Raw genomic sequence first — 16,999 nt, 5'->3', positions numbered from 1 at the left:
TAAAAAAAAAAATGGGAAATGGCTCTGTCCATGTTACAAACACTAAGATCGCCATACTTGTATTGGATGTATTGTTGAAGCAACATAAGCAACATAAGTAACATAAAATCTTCAAAGAGTCTTGAAATAGCCGAGAAATCAATCTATGGTTGGCATATCATCTTATGGCAACGAGTAATTTAGAAGGCAAGGCAAGAGTCTATAGTTGTTAGTGCCTTAACGGTAACTTAAAGAGTTATGTTACTTAATCTAACTATATGTATGGGAGTCGTGTGAATTTCATATGTACTATGACAATCTTCTATAGTGGACTTGTTGAGTCGGGTTTGGGTTTGACCTAGAGTATTTTTACCATTTGGGTTTTCATTTTGTGAACATATGCTTGCCTTTGGGTGTGTCTAATACTTTATTTATATTTTTGATGCAACTTCATTGAAAACAAGATAAATTCAATACATCTTGAGTCACAATTGACTCAATCATATTCTTTATCCAAGTTATAAAATTGTTAATTCCCTTGACCTGTTAAGTCAAGATGTGTGCTGGTTGATTCTCATGCCTGTAAAATATGCACCAATGTAGCTTTTATCCACGAAATGAGGTTATCAATGGCAATTGATGGGCTGTTTGAACCTGTCACAGCATCAGCCACTAATTTTGAACCACCTTCAAAAAATTACATCTCTTACTCCAACGTCCCAAGAAAAACTTACGCCCTCCTCCATGGCCTTAGCATCGGCTTCCAACAGTCCTAGCGGTATAGAGTCTATACAGTTTTTTTTTTTTTTTTTGGCTCATGGCTGCCTCATCAGCGATCCTAGAAAAATAGACAGTTTGTGTGCGCGTGTTTATAATTAACTACCCTATTGATAATTGAATTAATCTATTAAAATTGGTAGGTAGGGGTTTAGACGCATCTCTCACGTTTTCTTGCGTTTGGCTACAGCCTACAGGTAAAAACAAAGTTATTATGTAAATTAACAATAGAATAAAATAAGTGATGCCAAGCCTTTTGTGCTTACTAATATTTCGTAGATCTCTTTCATATGGTGTTCAGATAATTCTAAAACCCCATGGCCAATTCAGAAAAAAAATTAAACCAACGAATGAGCAGTGGGGCTTCTCCCAAATTGAAATTAACACAAAGGGATATAAAAAATAAATAAATTAAGAGATAATAATTCCTTAATCAAATTCATGCATTAACTAATAAAACATAAACAATATTATATTTTTTTTTAAAGTAATTAAATTCAATATAATTATATATTTAAATTTAATTAAAAAGCTTAATCATTGAAACTAAAAAACTGTACCGTAAATTTCACCCTAATTATAATATTTGTAGCACATGATAGCGCTATAATGATAGTAAATACTTATTATTTATGTTTTACACATAAGACACATATATACATAAGATTGGTAATTTTTCACCATATGTCCATCTAAGTTTTTAATTTTTATAGCAAGTGAATTATTGTGTACAAAAACTGAAGAATCTAAAACCAGTTAAATTTTAAATTTATATATATATAATGATAAACCATTACATATTTTAGAAATGTATATTACCCTATTCTCTCCATTGTTGGGCAGGATCTTCTGATTAACCAGAGGTAGCTTATCGCTCTCTTCATCTGTAGGTTATCCTTTTGGAAATTTGGTCTTTTACATTGTGTTGACTGCACAAATCGGGCCTACATATGACAACCCTTCTTGCAGTTCATGGCTACTGCTGTAATCGAGCACACATGAGGGACCCATCAAGGCCTCAAGACCTGTTGTGAAATGATTGATTAAATGCACTATAGCAGGGATGAAATATGGTTGCCAGCCAGGTTCAACCAACAAGGCCTCACATGGGGATCGAGTCAATGGCTATGACTCTTCCATCCTCTTACCTTCTAAGATAAATTGCATATAAATTGCAACATTAACTTTTGCAATAAAATATCTTCAATTTATTATATTTCACAGAATAATAAAATGAAAAATTGCAGTATAAAATCAAAATTCTTTACCTTTTTCATATTATAGTTAGATATATCACTTTAGTCTGCTTTTATTTTTAGTAGTCAGCTTTGTAGGCCATTTCAAAATAATCGATGAGGAATAGAAAGCTACAGAAGAGTCCGTCCATATTTATTTTCTTAGTTTTCTTTCATGTGATACAAAATAGTGGTAGAGACAGTGACAAGAACAATTACATGATATGTTGTCTAATTTATGGCCATACCTAGAAAAAAAAAACACAGATTACGCATGGTTATGAATTCTAATATTGTGCATCATTACATTAACAAATCATGTTTAATAGTTTCAATCACCACAATAAATTCTGAGACAATTATGTCTTTATATGATAAACGAGAATATCTCAACACTAGAAGATTTTAATTCTGAAACCCCAGCCAATGAAGATTCCACTTAGGCCATAAGCAGAGGCCTAGACCTCCTGTATAAGATTTTGGAGAGACATACTAAACAAAAAAAAAAAGGATTTTGAGAGACAATACGACAACAATATAAGGATAATAGATTTGTCATTAAAAAAAACGCTTAGAAATAGCAGATCACATGATAAAGGAAAAAGTAGTACACACCAGAACCAGCAATGCAGGAAAAATTAGGGAACTCTGAGACGCAAGCATAGTCAATTTGTACAAAATGAATTATCAATAAAATAATTATTTGTCACATGAAAATGACTTCAAACAGCATGTACAGCACTGATCAATGATGCAAAAAGCTTACCAAACTATAGATAAGCAAAAAATTTAAGATATGGTTACACGTAAGAAAATAAGCCTTCACACAATTTTTCTAATGTTATTTGCTTTGACAAAACATAGATACAGTCCCTTATATATTATATTTTGGATTTCTCAATTAAATTCAACCACATAAGTGCATTGAGCAATTCATTATGAACAATATTTTCTTTCATAAAGACAATTAAAATCAACCATGTAGCCTTTTAGCCAATACAAACACATGGTTGAATTTAATTGAAGAATTTAAGATAACACTTGAGAAACTATACCTATGTTTTACCTTAAGACAAATGTGAGTGGTTCCTAAGTAGAGAGTGTTATTCACTATCATCTGTCAGGAAATTTGGTTTGGTAAAAACAAACACCTAGCAGAAGGAGTCGCATTTAACGGTAATAAAATCATTGAAGCCAGAAAATCCATTGCCTTTTCCTTGCCAAGAAAAGATATCACTATGATGTTTGTTTTTCTATTTTGCATACTAGCTGCTTGCATTGTATGAATCACCATCCTTAGTTGTAAACCAACTTAAGGCCAATACTAAAGGTCATGAACATCACACAATTTCATATCTTTGTTTTTTTAATACCATAGAATATTTTGTACTTAAGAGTGCTTACCTTTGTATCCTGTATCTTACTGCAGAGGCTTATTCCACGTCTCATGGCTCTGCCATTCCCCTCTTGATCTTTGAGAACCACAACCAAGCCCACATTCATTTGATCACATGACGCCTCAAAATTAAGCTTTACCAATTTATCTGCAGCGGAATTTGGAGGACAGATGCATGCTACATGGACTCCAAACTTTTCAATGGAAACTTTTACTAATTTAGGATCATAATTTGAAATTTCACATTGAAGCTTAACGTCATTCCAATCATTTAAAATTATTCCTTCCAATGAGCTGTCTCTTCTATAGTGAAACCAAACAAAAGATGATGATGGATCTAAATAAAATTTATGAGACATGATCCATCTTTCAACACCATTGACGAAAACGTAGATAGAACAATCAAAATTCTCATGTCGATTTGGCACAATATCCTTCAGTTCCACATTTAAAGCAACACAAAAGGCAAATGTTGGAAGCTTCTGACCAACCGAGAAGGATATGGAGCTTCCAACACTTTGGTGGTTGAACCACTTTGGAATCTTAGTTCCTGGAAGCACAAGGTTATATTCAGCATCATCATCATAATCAAATTCAGATGCAGAGTTCGTTTCAGATGCAGAACCCGTTTGAAATTCAGATTCAAATTCGAACTTCATTTGAGATACAAATTCTTGATGCCGTAATCCCCTTGCACATACTAAATTTTGTGGAAGCCCTAACAAATCTCCAAACTGCTTGCAATTAAGAAAATTAAGAAACGTCAGTTTAGCAAAATAAGTAATATTTTATATTTGGAAAAGTTAACCATAATTGTTTCTTTCTATAACTTTGAGAGAGAGAGAGACCTGACTCAATAACTTTCTCCTTGATTGTGAATCCAACAAACTGCACTCTCTTGCATACACCAATTGTACACATAGTGGAAGCCTTGGAATTTGCCGAAGATTCCAACACCCTAGAAGATCAAGGATCTTTAATTTAGGAAATCTGCTAGTGATTTCGGGGAGGGTAGTAATGCTGCTGTTATAAAAACGTAAACTTTCTAATTTGGGGAAGCAACCAGGAGTATCCATGGCCTTTGGAAAATTTTCACAATCATACAATTTGAGTTTCCTAAGATTTTGTAAACTAGAGATGTTACTCGGAACATCTTTCTGGTTTTTTAAACTTATTCTTAATGAATAAAGGCCAGTGAGATATCCAATTGATGAAAGCAATGCTGATCTTTCTGTTCCTTGCCCAATATCAAGACTTTCACAATCATAGAGACTAAACCATTTAAGAGATTTCAACTGGAGATTTCTTGGAAAAATTCTAAGATTCTGGCATTTGCCAAGACACCAGTATTCAAGCTCTTCAAGAATTCCAACGGATTGATGAACCTCAACTAAATTTTTACATCCATAAAGATTCAACTCCTTTATCTTTGGGGCGATCACTGATAAGTTAGGCAATTTTGTAATATTTTTACAACATGTGAAATCCATATATTTCAATGTTTCGAACCGACAACTCTGTATAAGAAGGAAAACAATTCGAAATTTTTCAGTAAAAAAAATCTTTAAAATAACAGGGAGGTCTTAGCGAATAACCTAAGGGCACATGTTAAGATATAATAAATATTCAATTATGAGTTGTAATACACAAATTTTTTTAAAAAGAAAATATATTTGTCAGTATTTCATTGATCTACACCCACTAATTCATTGGGCTTGTGTGTGCTTTTATTATTATATTTGTTGAAAAATGTATTGAATTATTATTTAATGTAGTATTAAATGCACGGTTTGGTCCTAGCAAAAACAACAACAACAAAAATGTGCCTTAGCTTATTTTATAAGGGCACCTGTTAACATAAGCCTAATAAGAATTTATAAATGCTAATGATTATACCTCAAAATGTTCATCCAATTCAATGTGGCTCCACGACATGTTGAGTACAATGAGCTTTTAGGTTCAAAGGTGGACGGTAAGGAAGATAAAGGAAATGCATTCCAATCAAGTAACCTTAACCCATTGGGAAGAGATTTAAGGTCTTCACAAATTACATTATGAACTTTAAGATATTTGAGACTCTTCATCTTTCCGAGATCCAATTGCATGTTTCCTGGTTGTGGTAAGCACAATCTTATGCCTCGAATTTCATCCGACCCCTAATTGGACATAGATTCACATGAATTACGTTACACAACAAAATTTATGATTACTAAATTTTAAACAAAATCAATGTTGATAAACAAATACCTTCTTCAACAATAAAAAGATAAAACCAAAGAAGATGAGAAAAAAAAAAAAAAATTAACTACATCTACATTGTGAGAAAAGGGAAAAGTAAATTAAAATGACTTATACCATATCTCCGATTAGTATTTCAGGAGCATCCTCATAACACAATAGTCTTTTATGTTTCTTTGACTTGTCTGATTCTTGTTGAGCAATTTCCAAACCCATTTGTTGTATCAAGTCGTGCATCGATAATTTGTCATCTTTAACAACAACAATGAGAGATTTATCGATAAGTTTTTCAATATCATAATATGGGTCATAAAATTTGCAACTTTGTAATAGATCTACAACAACATGCTTGTAGAATCCTTTGAGGAAACATGCAATGTCAAGGAAAATATCCCGTTGAGTTTGGTCCAATCCATCATAGCTTATTTTGAGTACTTGTAGAATATCTGGATTAGGAATTCTTTTGTACTTATCTAATGCACTTTTCCAACAATCTATATTTCTCTTGTATAAGTCAGCACCTATTATTTTCAAAGCTAATGGAAGGCCTTTGGCATAACTTATAAATTGGTGTGTGAGCTCCAAATAATCTTCAGTAGGCTTGTTTCTTTTGAATGCATGCTGACAAAAGAGTTCACAAGATTCATGTTCATCTAATTCCTTAACCATGTAGTTATAGTAAGCCAAATGACAATTTTCTTGGAAAGTAGATAGCAACTTTTCCTCTCTTGTTGTGATGATAATTCTACTTCCAGAAGCAAACCAATCACATTTTCCAAGCAAATTTTCTACTTGGACTAATTTGTCCACATCATCAAGAATTAAAAGAATTCTTTTGTGGTGAAGCATTTTCATAATCACATTGATTCTTTTAAATACACCATGCACCTTCAAATTTCTACCCCCTAAGATCTCATAATAAAGTGCCTCTTGTAGTTGGAGTACACCATCATTTGTTTTTGAGTTTTCTCTAACATCCTCTAGAAAGCTACTTCCTTCAAAATGATATGCAATTAAGTTAAAAATAGCTTTTGCGATTGTAGTCTTACCTATTCCAGGAAGACCATGGATCACTAACATGCGAACATCATTTGACTCAATATCTAAACGCCAACTTATCTCCTCTATGCGAGAGTCTATTCCAACTAGGTATTTAACAACAAATACTTGTGTACGATTTAATTTAGCACTAGAGATCTCATCCAAAATTTCTTGGATAAACCTGAATTGAGGGTGGCTGCCAATGACAAAGCATTAAAAATATGTTAGAAAGTAGAAATATGATCCTGAATTGAATTGAATTGAAAATGTTTACCTTGTGAACTACAGCTGACATTTTGTTAATCAAATTAAATAGCACACATTTCATAGATCTAAGAACTATCACTATGAACACATTTTTTTTTTTTTTGTTCATCTAGGAAATCAATTTTAGGCTTTTAGTACAAAGACGCATGGAATGGAAACTCTGTTTTGGAAAGATAACAAACTTATTGAATATCCACTTCTAACACTTGAATAAATTTATTAAGAAATTTTTGGGAAATTTCTAAAAATTATGTGAGAGAAGCTTCAAATTAATTGATAAGATTATCCAACATATATTCTTCCTTTCAATCTTGAACCTTATGGCCTAGCTAGCTCACTAACAAAAGACGATCAAAATATAATTGTTTCATAGTTTCCAAATAAAAAAGAAGCAAATAATAAGGCTTTGCTTGGGAGTTGTTGTTTAATAGTAAAATTAATTGGTGATAACAAAGTAGCAATTAAATACATACTTATCTGTGTAATGCCAACCAGATATTTTGCTAGCTTCATTTAGAGCTTCACTCCATCTCTGCACTCTGCTCATGTTATCCTTGAATTTTTTTTCATGTTTTGTGAGTACTTCTCCAAATCTTCCCTTATGGTTACGCACTTCTGTTGGATCCACCTCGTAAAAAACCGGTAACACCACTTGTCCATTCTTCTTACACTCAAAAATCTTGACAAGTTCATCCAAACACCAGGTGGAAGATGCATAGTTTATAGATAATATAATTATTGAAATTCTTGAACTTTCAATGGCTTTCAAAAGTTCTGCAGATATTTCTTCTCCCCTTCGGAGCTCATCATCCATGAAGGTGATAATCCCATTATGACGCAAAATTCCATTCAAATTACTTATAAAACCATTGCGGGTATCTTCGCCCCTGAAACTCAAGAACACATCATATATGCATCGGTTGGTAAAAGAGATAGAGGAGGAGGCTCCTTTGTTGGTCAGAAGTGCCATTGAGATTTCTGAACAATCGGTTGAGAACTTCTAAAGGAAAAGTTGAGAGAAAGATATGATGAAAATGTAAATGTAAAAGATGCAGTAAATGAAAATAGATTTCCGAGAATGGGAGTTGGTCAAGAAATTTACATTTTGTAAGACTCAAAGAGTATTTAATATTTATATCTAGGAGACTGGGACATAAAAAAAATATTAGCATACAGATAATATTTAATATTTGGCAGGTGGCCGCCCAAGCTGGCAAACACTTTAACTTTGGCGTGGCGTTTGGTCTTCTGGCGAAGCTGATGCATTTTCCTGAATGAGAAAGTACCAAGAAATATCTCCTTCGTGTAAAATACTCCGCTGAAAGTGAAGCAGAGTTTTTTACACGGTTGAATTCATCCGTATGACCCAATAACAAATCAATTATACTTTGTCTTTATGAAATGCATATATTTTTTATTAATATTATTTGCAGATACGGTAGGTAGGGTTGAAATCTTTGAGCCTATTTTGGTTGGTGATGTCATTCTGTTATGCATACAATTATGATGACTGATCTGGCCCAATTGAATTCGATTAAAGGTAATTGCTGTTATGTGTTTGTATATCAAGATACTGTTATGTTGGGGTACAATGGTAAATTCCAGTTGTAAAGAGTGTAGTAAATCACTGGCTATATGCCTGTGTGAACATGTTAATTTTTATTTTTTATGGGAAAAATGGTTTTGTCATGTTCATAGACTCAGTCAGGTTGTGTCCAAATTTATTTAGGCATGTAGACAATTTCACTCTGGCATCATATTAGGAAACAGTAGTTTCTACAGTCCCAAAATCTTTTGAGTGTAGCAATTTTTTGTTATGAGTGCAGGCCATATGTATGGTAAAATTTCAAATGAGACGTGTGATGTGTAATACTCTATTTCAATTTTTCTTTTTCTTTTATTTTTGATGTTCTATTAAGCAGCTCTTCTGTCAGATTTAGATTATCATATTAGAGTCTTGTTGATCAAGTGTTCAATAACCTCAACTCCAGTCGTTACTGAGCTTCCCATAGCACTGTATCTATTCATGAATTTTGTATTGGAAACGTAATCTTAGGATTGTGTTTCCTCCTTACTTCAAATTAGTGTGTAACTCCGTACGTATATACAGAAACAATTAAAAATAATCACAATTATTAAGTTCAAATTATATAGGGTATTAGCTTATACTTTTTTTTTAAATCATACATTTCTAAAATATGTAATGGTTTCTCATTATCTATATATATATATATATATATTTAAAATTTAACTGGTTTTAGATTCTTCAGTTTTTGTACACAATAATTCACTTGCTATAAAAATTAAAAACTTAAATGGACATGTGGTGGAAAATTGGACTCTTAAGTGAAATCCAAAACAAAAGATAAAACACTAGCCTACTATCCAAAAAACTAAGTTTGGGGGTTAGGTTACGGAATAGAAAAGTGTTAGGCACCCATTTCGCCTAGACAAAGTCTGTTCTTCTAGACTTTATATGACCATTATATACCTATATTCAAAGTATGAAATATTATGCAACAGATGCTATGTCAAATCGTTTTCCTCTCCTCTTGTTAGGAGCGTTTCCTCTCACTGAAGGTGAGCATTCCTTTACAGCATAGTAGTTTCTCTCTATCCCTACCATAATAGGACTTCCCTACATTTAGGTGTGGGGTTTTCCTTTTTTAAATTGCTTTTATTGTGATCCAGTGGTATTTCCATTTGTTTTTCCCTTTCAGTGACAAATCCATACAATATCTTTTCTTTTCTTTTTCACTATTACTTCCATATACTCTTTTTGTTTTCTACTGATAGTATCATATAGATCTTTCTTTACAGTCGGGGTTTTTTTCCTAGTCCATCATGGACTCGGATTTCATTGAATGTTTACAACGATTTAATCTAACAGAGGAAGAGGGTGAAGCCATCACTGTCCAATCAGAACGTAGTGAGAAAATTCTTGAGGAATGCTCTCTCAATCTCATTGGTCATTTCAACACGACAAAACCCATCAACCTTCGGGGGGTACAACCCCGTGTATTTCAGCCATTTTGGATGGTCAGATTGTGTTAATAGGGTTCATCAAAGTTTTCTAGTGGGTGGGTACAACGACACATGTCCATCATGCAACTAGATGGAGATCCAAAATTTGACCGTTGGATTGGTAGAATGTGGTGAAATATTTGATTTTGTAAATTATAGTGACAATCCAACGGTTAGATTGTAAAAACAGAGTAATCAAATCTTATGAAACTTCGTTAAAGTCTATTAGACTTGGTCAATCTTTGGTTAAATTCAAAGTCGGTTCCAAGTCCACTGAATTTGATAAAATTAGGTTGATCAAGGAGGTTTTAAGTGGGTTTTGAATATTGGCCAGTGTTTTAAGGTTTTTTTTGGTTTTCATGCCTTTATCTGTGTCAAGTTTTAAAATGCCAAAGTCAAAAGTCAAATTTGACCATTGGATTGAAATAGTAGGATAAAATATTGGTTTTGATGAATTATGAGCTCAATCGAATAGTTGAATTAGAAGAAAGTAACCAATCAAAATTTCTTGATATGTTGGTACAACAACATATGTCCAACATGCTCTAGACTCAATTTCAAAATTTGTCTTTTGGATTGGAAGAATATTTTAAATACTCTTTAAATAAATTTTTTTTGAGAATATTTTAAAAATGCGGTTTTGACTGATCAATCGCTATTTAGTTATACATTTAACCAAAAAAAAAATCGATATTTAGTTAAACATGGCACATATTTATCCTTTCATTTAAAATGACAATGATTCTTATACTGCTATTCTAAGATTTTTCTTTACACGTCCATACTAGAGCTACTTCATAGGTCTTAGAATACAACATTTTTAATATTAATTAAAAAAATTTTGGTTAATGAGATTTCAAGTGAAAAATGTTTTTTTCCTGGGGTTGTTTTGCCAAATAAAATACACAATTTTTTTTTTTTAATATTGAGGTTATATTTTCGTACAAAAAAATCCACCTTCGCAATATTTGATTTTTCTTTACACGTCCATACTAGAGCTACTTCATAAGTCTTAGAATACAACATTTTTAATATTAATTAAAAAAATTTTGGTTAATGAGATTTCAAGTGAAAAATGTTTTTTTCCTGGGGTTGTTTTGCCAAATACAATACACAAATTTTTTTTTTTTAATATTGAGGTTATATTTTCGTACAAAAAAAATCCACCTTCGCAATATTGAGGCTGTATTTCCCTAACTTTTGAAACTTCCTATTTGAGATGGAATAAAATTGCAACATAGGTTAAAATTTTCTTTACCGCCACCCCCTCTCCTACCCGCACCTCTCTCAAAATTTACAATTTGGCAGCAAAAAATTTAAAATTTAGATCATCCAAAAAAAAAAAAATTAATTTATACTTTAAAATTTTATAATTGACCCTTATAAATTTGTTGAAAAAAAATTCAAAAAATAAAATAAAGTTGGTACAACAATGTTAACAAACCCATCTTCTCAACAAAAATTAAAAATTTTAAAAACCCAAAAAATATATGAAATTCCTTTTAGGTAAACATATCCTTAATTACAAAACAAAACAAAAAAAAATGCCCAAATTTGTCTTCCTCAACAAATCCCTAATTCTCATTACAAAAACCAAAAAACAGAAACATAAAAAAAAAAAAAAAAAAAAAAAAACGCAACTCTGTCTTGTTACTCTCTTGCACCGTTAGTATATTTGCTTGTCTCTACACCATCGTTCTCCATACTTGCCAGAATCCAATCGTCTTGTTGAGCCACTGGATCACTTACTCTATCTCACTCTCTTGGTCTGCACTTTAGTTTTTGGTACAGTTATAAGTTATACTGCGTACCGGTTAAATGAATCACCTGAATAGAGATATAGTGATAGTGGATGGTTGGGTAGAATGAATGGCTGAAATTTATTTTGATTAAAAAAATATATTTGAATGAATGGTTGGTGTTTGATGTGGATATATAATAATATAATATTGATTAGTGTACCGTTGACTATTCATTGTCTGTAAGGGTGAGTTTGGTTCAACTTTTTGAAAAAGTGCATAATGAAAAAATGGAGTTTTGTAAAAGTGCATAATGAAAAAGTGGAGTTTCAAAAAGCTGAGTGTTTGGTAAAAGTTATTAAAAAGTACATAATGAAAAAGCTGAGTGTTTGGTAAAAATTGTTAAAAGTGGCTTTTTGAGGGGTAAATGACCAAAAAGGATAATGTATATATAAGGGAATTTATTTCAAACATTTTTTATTTTTTATTATTTTTTTTTTTTTTTGTGGATGTGAGTTTATTTCATACTTATTAAATTATCTATTTCATATACTTACTAAACAATAATAATAATAATATTAATTAAATCTAAATAATTTCCATCAACATGAAGCACAAAATAAAAATGTAAAAAGATGATAAAATATACACCAATAATCTAAGTTTAAATTGTACTACATAAAAATGTAAAAACATATAAAATACATATCAATAATCTAAGTTTAAATTGTACAACACAAAAATGTAAAAAAGATGATAAAATACATACTAATAACCCCAGTTTAAATTGTACTACAGGATATTATTAAAAAAAGACAACTACTAATTATTATCCTCCCAAATGGAATTAGCAATGGAATCACGAAGAACCACCACCAGCTTGAATTATTATCCCATAATGCTCTAGCCTTTTTTGCCTCGGGGTTGGAAGTTGTGTTTTTACCCATCTATAAAGTTAACCAGTGAGGTTGAAGCATATTAGCAAAACCATAAAAACAAGCCAATGAATAGTTACTATAGACAAAGGCTTTTCAAAAATAACTGAACATTCCCGAAAATAATAACAAAATCTAAACAAAAATAAGTAGACGGTACTCAATAATTTCCCCAAATCTCTCAATACACATTGTCATCCACAGGCAAAAACAACTAAACAATCCTCCTGCCTATATACAGTACATAAACATTGTCCGCTCTGTTTCAGCTTTTATTAGCTAGGAACATGACTAAATTATATAAAAATATCTCACCATTATCAAGTGTTAATATATAGATAAACTTAAATTAGACTAAAATCTTTTTGGTAACTCAGAAATTTTTTATTAAGATCAAAACAAACAGGTACAAGGACTAGCAGGTCCAAACAGAATTACAAAGCAGAGCTACATCACATCAACTCTAAGCTAAGATCTCAATTGGACAAACTTTCAAGTTTCAAGTTTTAAAGTTTCTAATGACGAAAAGCCGTTGTGAGTATCTATTTTCTCAATGTATATGTATCTCTTTTTCGCTTGTGGAGTTACTATAAGCACCATAACATCTAACCAGTCAAGAATTATGTAGTTCAATAACACTGCTTGATCTCTTTTATGAAGGAAGATTAAATTTCATATCCCCTTCTCTACTTGTTATAACAAGTGAATTATTAAAAAAAAAAAAAAAATGATATCCAACCAGTGACAAAAGATGAAAAAAGGAAGTGTGAAAGTTGTTGCTAAGCAAGGCATCATAATGTATACGCACTACAAAAACCTCAACCTGTAGGGGCAGACCAGTATTTTTTCCCCTGAAAACAAGGTTTTAAAGTCACCTTCAATGATCAGTTTATAACCGGTTAATAATGCAAATACAATTTTTAAAAAAAAAACTTGGCTCTACTAATACACAATACCACAATAAAAAATCTCCAAACTAAAAAACTATAACCATAGTCAAATAGACAAATATAATAGTAATGATTGTTATGCCCAAACCAATACATTACAAATGTCTACAATATCATCATCCAAACAATAAAAACTACCACCCAACTAAGTTAATATCATAATCGAAGTTCCAATCTGTTTAATAAATACAGTAAAACACTTGACAAAGTTCCAATCATTACAAAGTTCCTTAGTCAGTTATTTGTATCTAATCCAATTACCATGTCAATAACATAGTAAAATCTACTCGTAGTTAAGCATAATAGCTTATCCTCTCTAATTGCGTCTTAGATCATAAAGAGACTCTAATCCCCTTTATTGTAGTATGCAAGCCTAGCAGACATACACTGAAGATTGAAGATGGTACTTATTAAGCTCATTAGTGTATAACAAGAAGTCAAATTACACATGCTAGAAGCTAGCTAAGATTAATCTCGGCTATTTCAGATTCACAAACTATACTCATTAAACACTTCATTATATATTAAAATAGCACACTCGGTAAAAAAAAAAAAAAAATTCAGATCAGTGTTAAACACTTCATTATATATTTTTACTAACTAAACACTTCATTATATATTCCAATCAGCAAAAAAAAATAACAAAACAAGTAAAGGAACAATACCCATTCATAGCAAGATCCGAAATTTTTTTTCCCACACTCGGTAAAAAAAAAAAAAATTCAGATCAGTGTTGGTACCTGGTTTTTGGTAGCAGATCAGTGTTTTTGGTACTTGAGAAATCAAAACCCACACACCAAAAGTGAGAAATCAACCAAAGAACAGAGAAATCAAAACCTAGATCCATAAGAAATCAACCAAAAAATAGAGAAATCAAAACCAAAACAACCCAAATCAGACCAATGAGAATCAACCCAGGTTCGGTCCAAATCAAAACAACCCATACCCATGAGAAATCAACCCAAAGAACACACAGAAAAATCATTACCCATAAAAAAAATCACAATCCAAAACTACAAAAAGACTTATGAAGAGGAAGAACCAGAAAGAAAGAAAGAAGAAGAAGAGGAAGACGAAGCGGAAGAAGAAAAGGAAGACAAAGAAAAAAGACAGAGAGTAGAGAGACTTACGGAGAGGGCAGAGCAAGGCAGAGAGAAGAGATGGAGGCGTCAAACTGTGAAGGGAGAGATGAGGGGCATGAGAGAAAGTGCTGGGTATTTCGGTCTTTTTGGGGTTTGCAATGGTAATATACAAAACGCGCATAGCGCTTTTTGATTTATGGACCCCTGAAGGTCCATATTCCTTCCGCGTTTTGTCCTCAGTTTTTTATAAAAGTTCAAAACGCAACTTTTATAAAAAAGTTGCGTTTTGAGCTTACCAAACGCAAAAGTTGGTTGAGCTTTTTTGAAAACGCCCTTTTTGGGCTCAAAAAGTGGAACCAAACGGGCTCTAAATATGCAAGGAGACTAGAATCTCTTATTGAGCACTTTTCAATAATTTAAGCATTTGTTTTGTTAAAGCTGTGACCCTATAATAATAGTATTATAATGATAATATTTGTCTTATAGATATATAATAATATAAGGGGTACCGTAAAAAGTAACTTTAGTTTTTTTTTGGCTAAACTTTAGCAATCTGTTGAAGCTATACATGTTATTTATATATAATTATTTAATTAAATTAGTGGATCTCTAAAATTTGATTAAGCTTTTCACGTTAGTTAGTTTACAATAAATTTATAGGTGGTGTTGTTAAGTTAGTTTTTTGGTTTTTAACTTTTATAATAAGTTTATCTATCACTTTTTTTTTTTAATCTTTATATTGATATTTCTAATATGGTCCTTGGTTTTAATTATGTTTTTGTTGATTAAATAATTACAACTTATCAATGATGTGGCTTTCTTTTTAACTACGTTACAGGTGAAATGGCAAAGAAAAGTAAGAAGCGAGCTATAAAACAAGCAAGAGATAAAGGTGATAGTGGTAGTCAATCACAAGTTACACCTTCATCATCTGAGTCACCAACTAATGAAGCACTTGTTTCTTCTAATAGTGTGATTAATGGGGGCAGCGAAGGTAATACTTAATATTTTCCTAAAGTTTATATGCTAATATATCAATTTTATGCTTACAGCTTATTTATTTATTTTTACTTATTCCATTATTGGTAGGATCTACTGTACAAAAAAAAGAGGTTGGGGAAAGGCTAAGGGTGTTTATCCAGGTCATAACCGCAAGTGTGAGATACATGATAGAAGGTCTTTTTTCCCTATTTTTTGGTTACTTTAATCATTTATTTTTTAGTGCTTACATTTCATTTATATGTAATATTTTACATGCTTTGTGTTTCTTTCATTTTATTAGATTCATAGAAAAGAAAATACCCCAAGAGATTACTATTAAGTTCCACCAAAACATTACTGGGCCATGGACAACTTTTTCAGAATACCCTAAAGAACAACTGAATATGCTTTATGAGTTATACAAAGAAGCAAAATTTGAGACAAATGACTTAGTTCTTGAGAGGGAGGTATTTGATGAGCATGTCAAATGACGCTATCCTGATTGGATGTGGCACCTTAGGAAACACTGTGTAACAAATAAAATTCCTCAAAAAGAATGGTACAAGCATCCCCATGATGATGTAACTCCAACTATTTGGAAAGAGATGTGCAACAAATGGAATAATGGCAAGTGGCAGGTGATTATAAAATGAACTTTATTAACAGTTTTTTTTTAATATTTTTTTTTTTTGGTAAAATCTTTCTTAGAAGCACATGTTTGATAATTAACTCATTTAGTGTATTTTTTTTCATGTAACCAGGAAAAGAGTGATAGAAACAAAAGAAATCGCAAAGAAAATCAAGCTATCATTGCGACTACAGGTTCTGTACCAATGGCTAAGCGTAGAAAAGAATTGGTATGATAAAATTGCAATGTTAAATTTCTATAACATTAGTTCATATATTGAATTGATTTATCTTATGATTTTCCTTTTAAAATGGTCATAGGAGGAGAAGAATGGATGTGAACCAAGTCCAATCGAATGTTTCAGGTCAATGCATATGAAAAAGGATGGTGTTACTTTTGCCAGTGAAAAAGCACAAAAATTATATGTATGTTATTATTATTACTATTATTATTTTTAAATGTCTTTTTGAATTTAAAGTTTGTATATGTCTAATAACGGAATAAATCTTGTTTTAGGAAAAACTGGATGCAAGGAAATCAGAGGTTGCATCTCAAGGTGAGATTGTTAATGATAGTCAAATATTCTTTGAAGTGACTGGACCTCCTACTCGTGGTCGTGTGCTTGGCATGGGTGCTGGTGTCAAGCCTAGAGATGTGTATGGCCCAAGTTCATCTAGCCAGTGTAGTAAGCGATGTCAAGTGGATCGCTTAAAAGAAAAGGAGGATT

General features: G+C 31.8%; 1 protein-coding gene and 1 long non-coding RNA gene across 7 annotated transcripts; one reads left to right on the top strand and one right to left on the bottom strand.

Annotated features, from left to right (window-relative positions):
* Window positions 1-1,478: 1,478 nt before the first annotated feature.
* Window positions 1,479-8,189, bottom strand: LOC115959302 (TMV resistance protein N-like). Of its 6 annotated transcripts, XM_031077655.1 has the most exons (6): window positions 7,407-8,189; window positions 6,675-6,862; window positions 5,743-5,876; window positions 5,284-5,543; window positions 4,236-4,345; window positions 3,936-4,121 (listed from the first exon to the last, which is right to left on the bottom strand). In XM_031077655.1, exons 1-6 carry the CDS (start codon window positions 7,901-7,903, stop codon window positions 4,030-4,032), a joined length of 1,281 nt encoding a protein of 426 aa, XP_030933515.1. In that variant the 5' UTR covers window positions 7,904-8,189; the 3' UTR covers window positions 3,936-4,029. The 6 variants fall into 6 exon arrangements, with proteins under 6 accessions (XP_030933513.1, XP_030933514.1, XP_030933515.1 ...); XM_031077650.1 differs by having other exon boundaries at window positions 5,743-6,862; XM_031077653.1 differs by lacking the exons at window positions 5,743-5,876; window positions 6,675-6,862; window positions 7,407-8,189 and adding an exon at window positions 1,479-2,483 and having other exon boundaries at window positions 3,396-4,121; window positions 4,236-4,904; window positions 5,284-5,409.
* A 7,991-nt stretch (window positions 8,190-16,180) lies between these two features.
* On the top strand, window positions 16,181-16,674 carry LOC115959832. Its single transcript, XR_004085005.1, has 3 exons — window positions 16,181-16,282; window positions 16,406-16,501; window positions 16,593-16,674. It is a non-coding gene; the product is annotated as an uncharacterized LOC115959832 (long non-coding RNA).
* The last annotated feature ends 325 nt before the right edge of the window (window positions 16,675-16,999 follow it).

This window comes from Quercus lobata, chromosome 9 (assembly GCF_001633185.2).
Source record: "Quercus lobata isolate SW786 chromosome 9, ValleyOak3.0 Primary Assembly, whole genome shotgun sequence".
NCBI lineage: Eukaryota > Viridiplantae > Streptophyta > Magnoliopsida > Fagales > Fagaceae > Quercus > Quercus lobata.
The sequence above is the reverse complement of the archived record's forward strand: the minus strand, read 5'-3'. Positions and strand labels throughout refer to the sequence as shown.

Coding starts and splice junctions, on each gene's coding strand:
- LOC115959302 (XM_031077650.1), bottom strand. CDS start 7,903: ATGGCACTTCTGACCAACAAAGGAGCCTCCTCCTCTATCTCTTTTACC. Junction 6,863..7,406: donor GGTTGGCATTACACAGATAA/GTATGTATTTAA, acceptor TGTCATTGGCAG/CCACCCTCAATTCAGGTTTA. Junction 4,346..5,283: donor AATTGGATGAACATTTTGAG/GTATAATCATTA, acceptor TTGATCTTCTAG/GGTGTTGGAATCTTCGGCAA.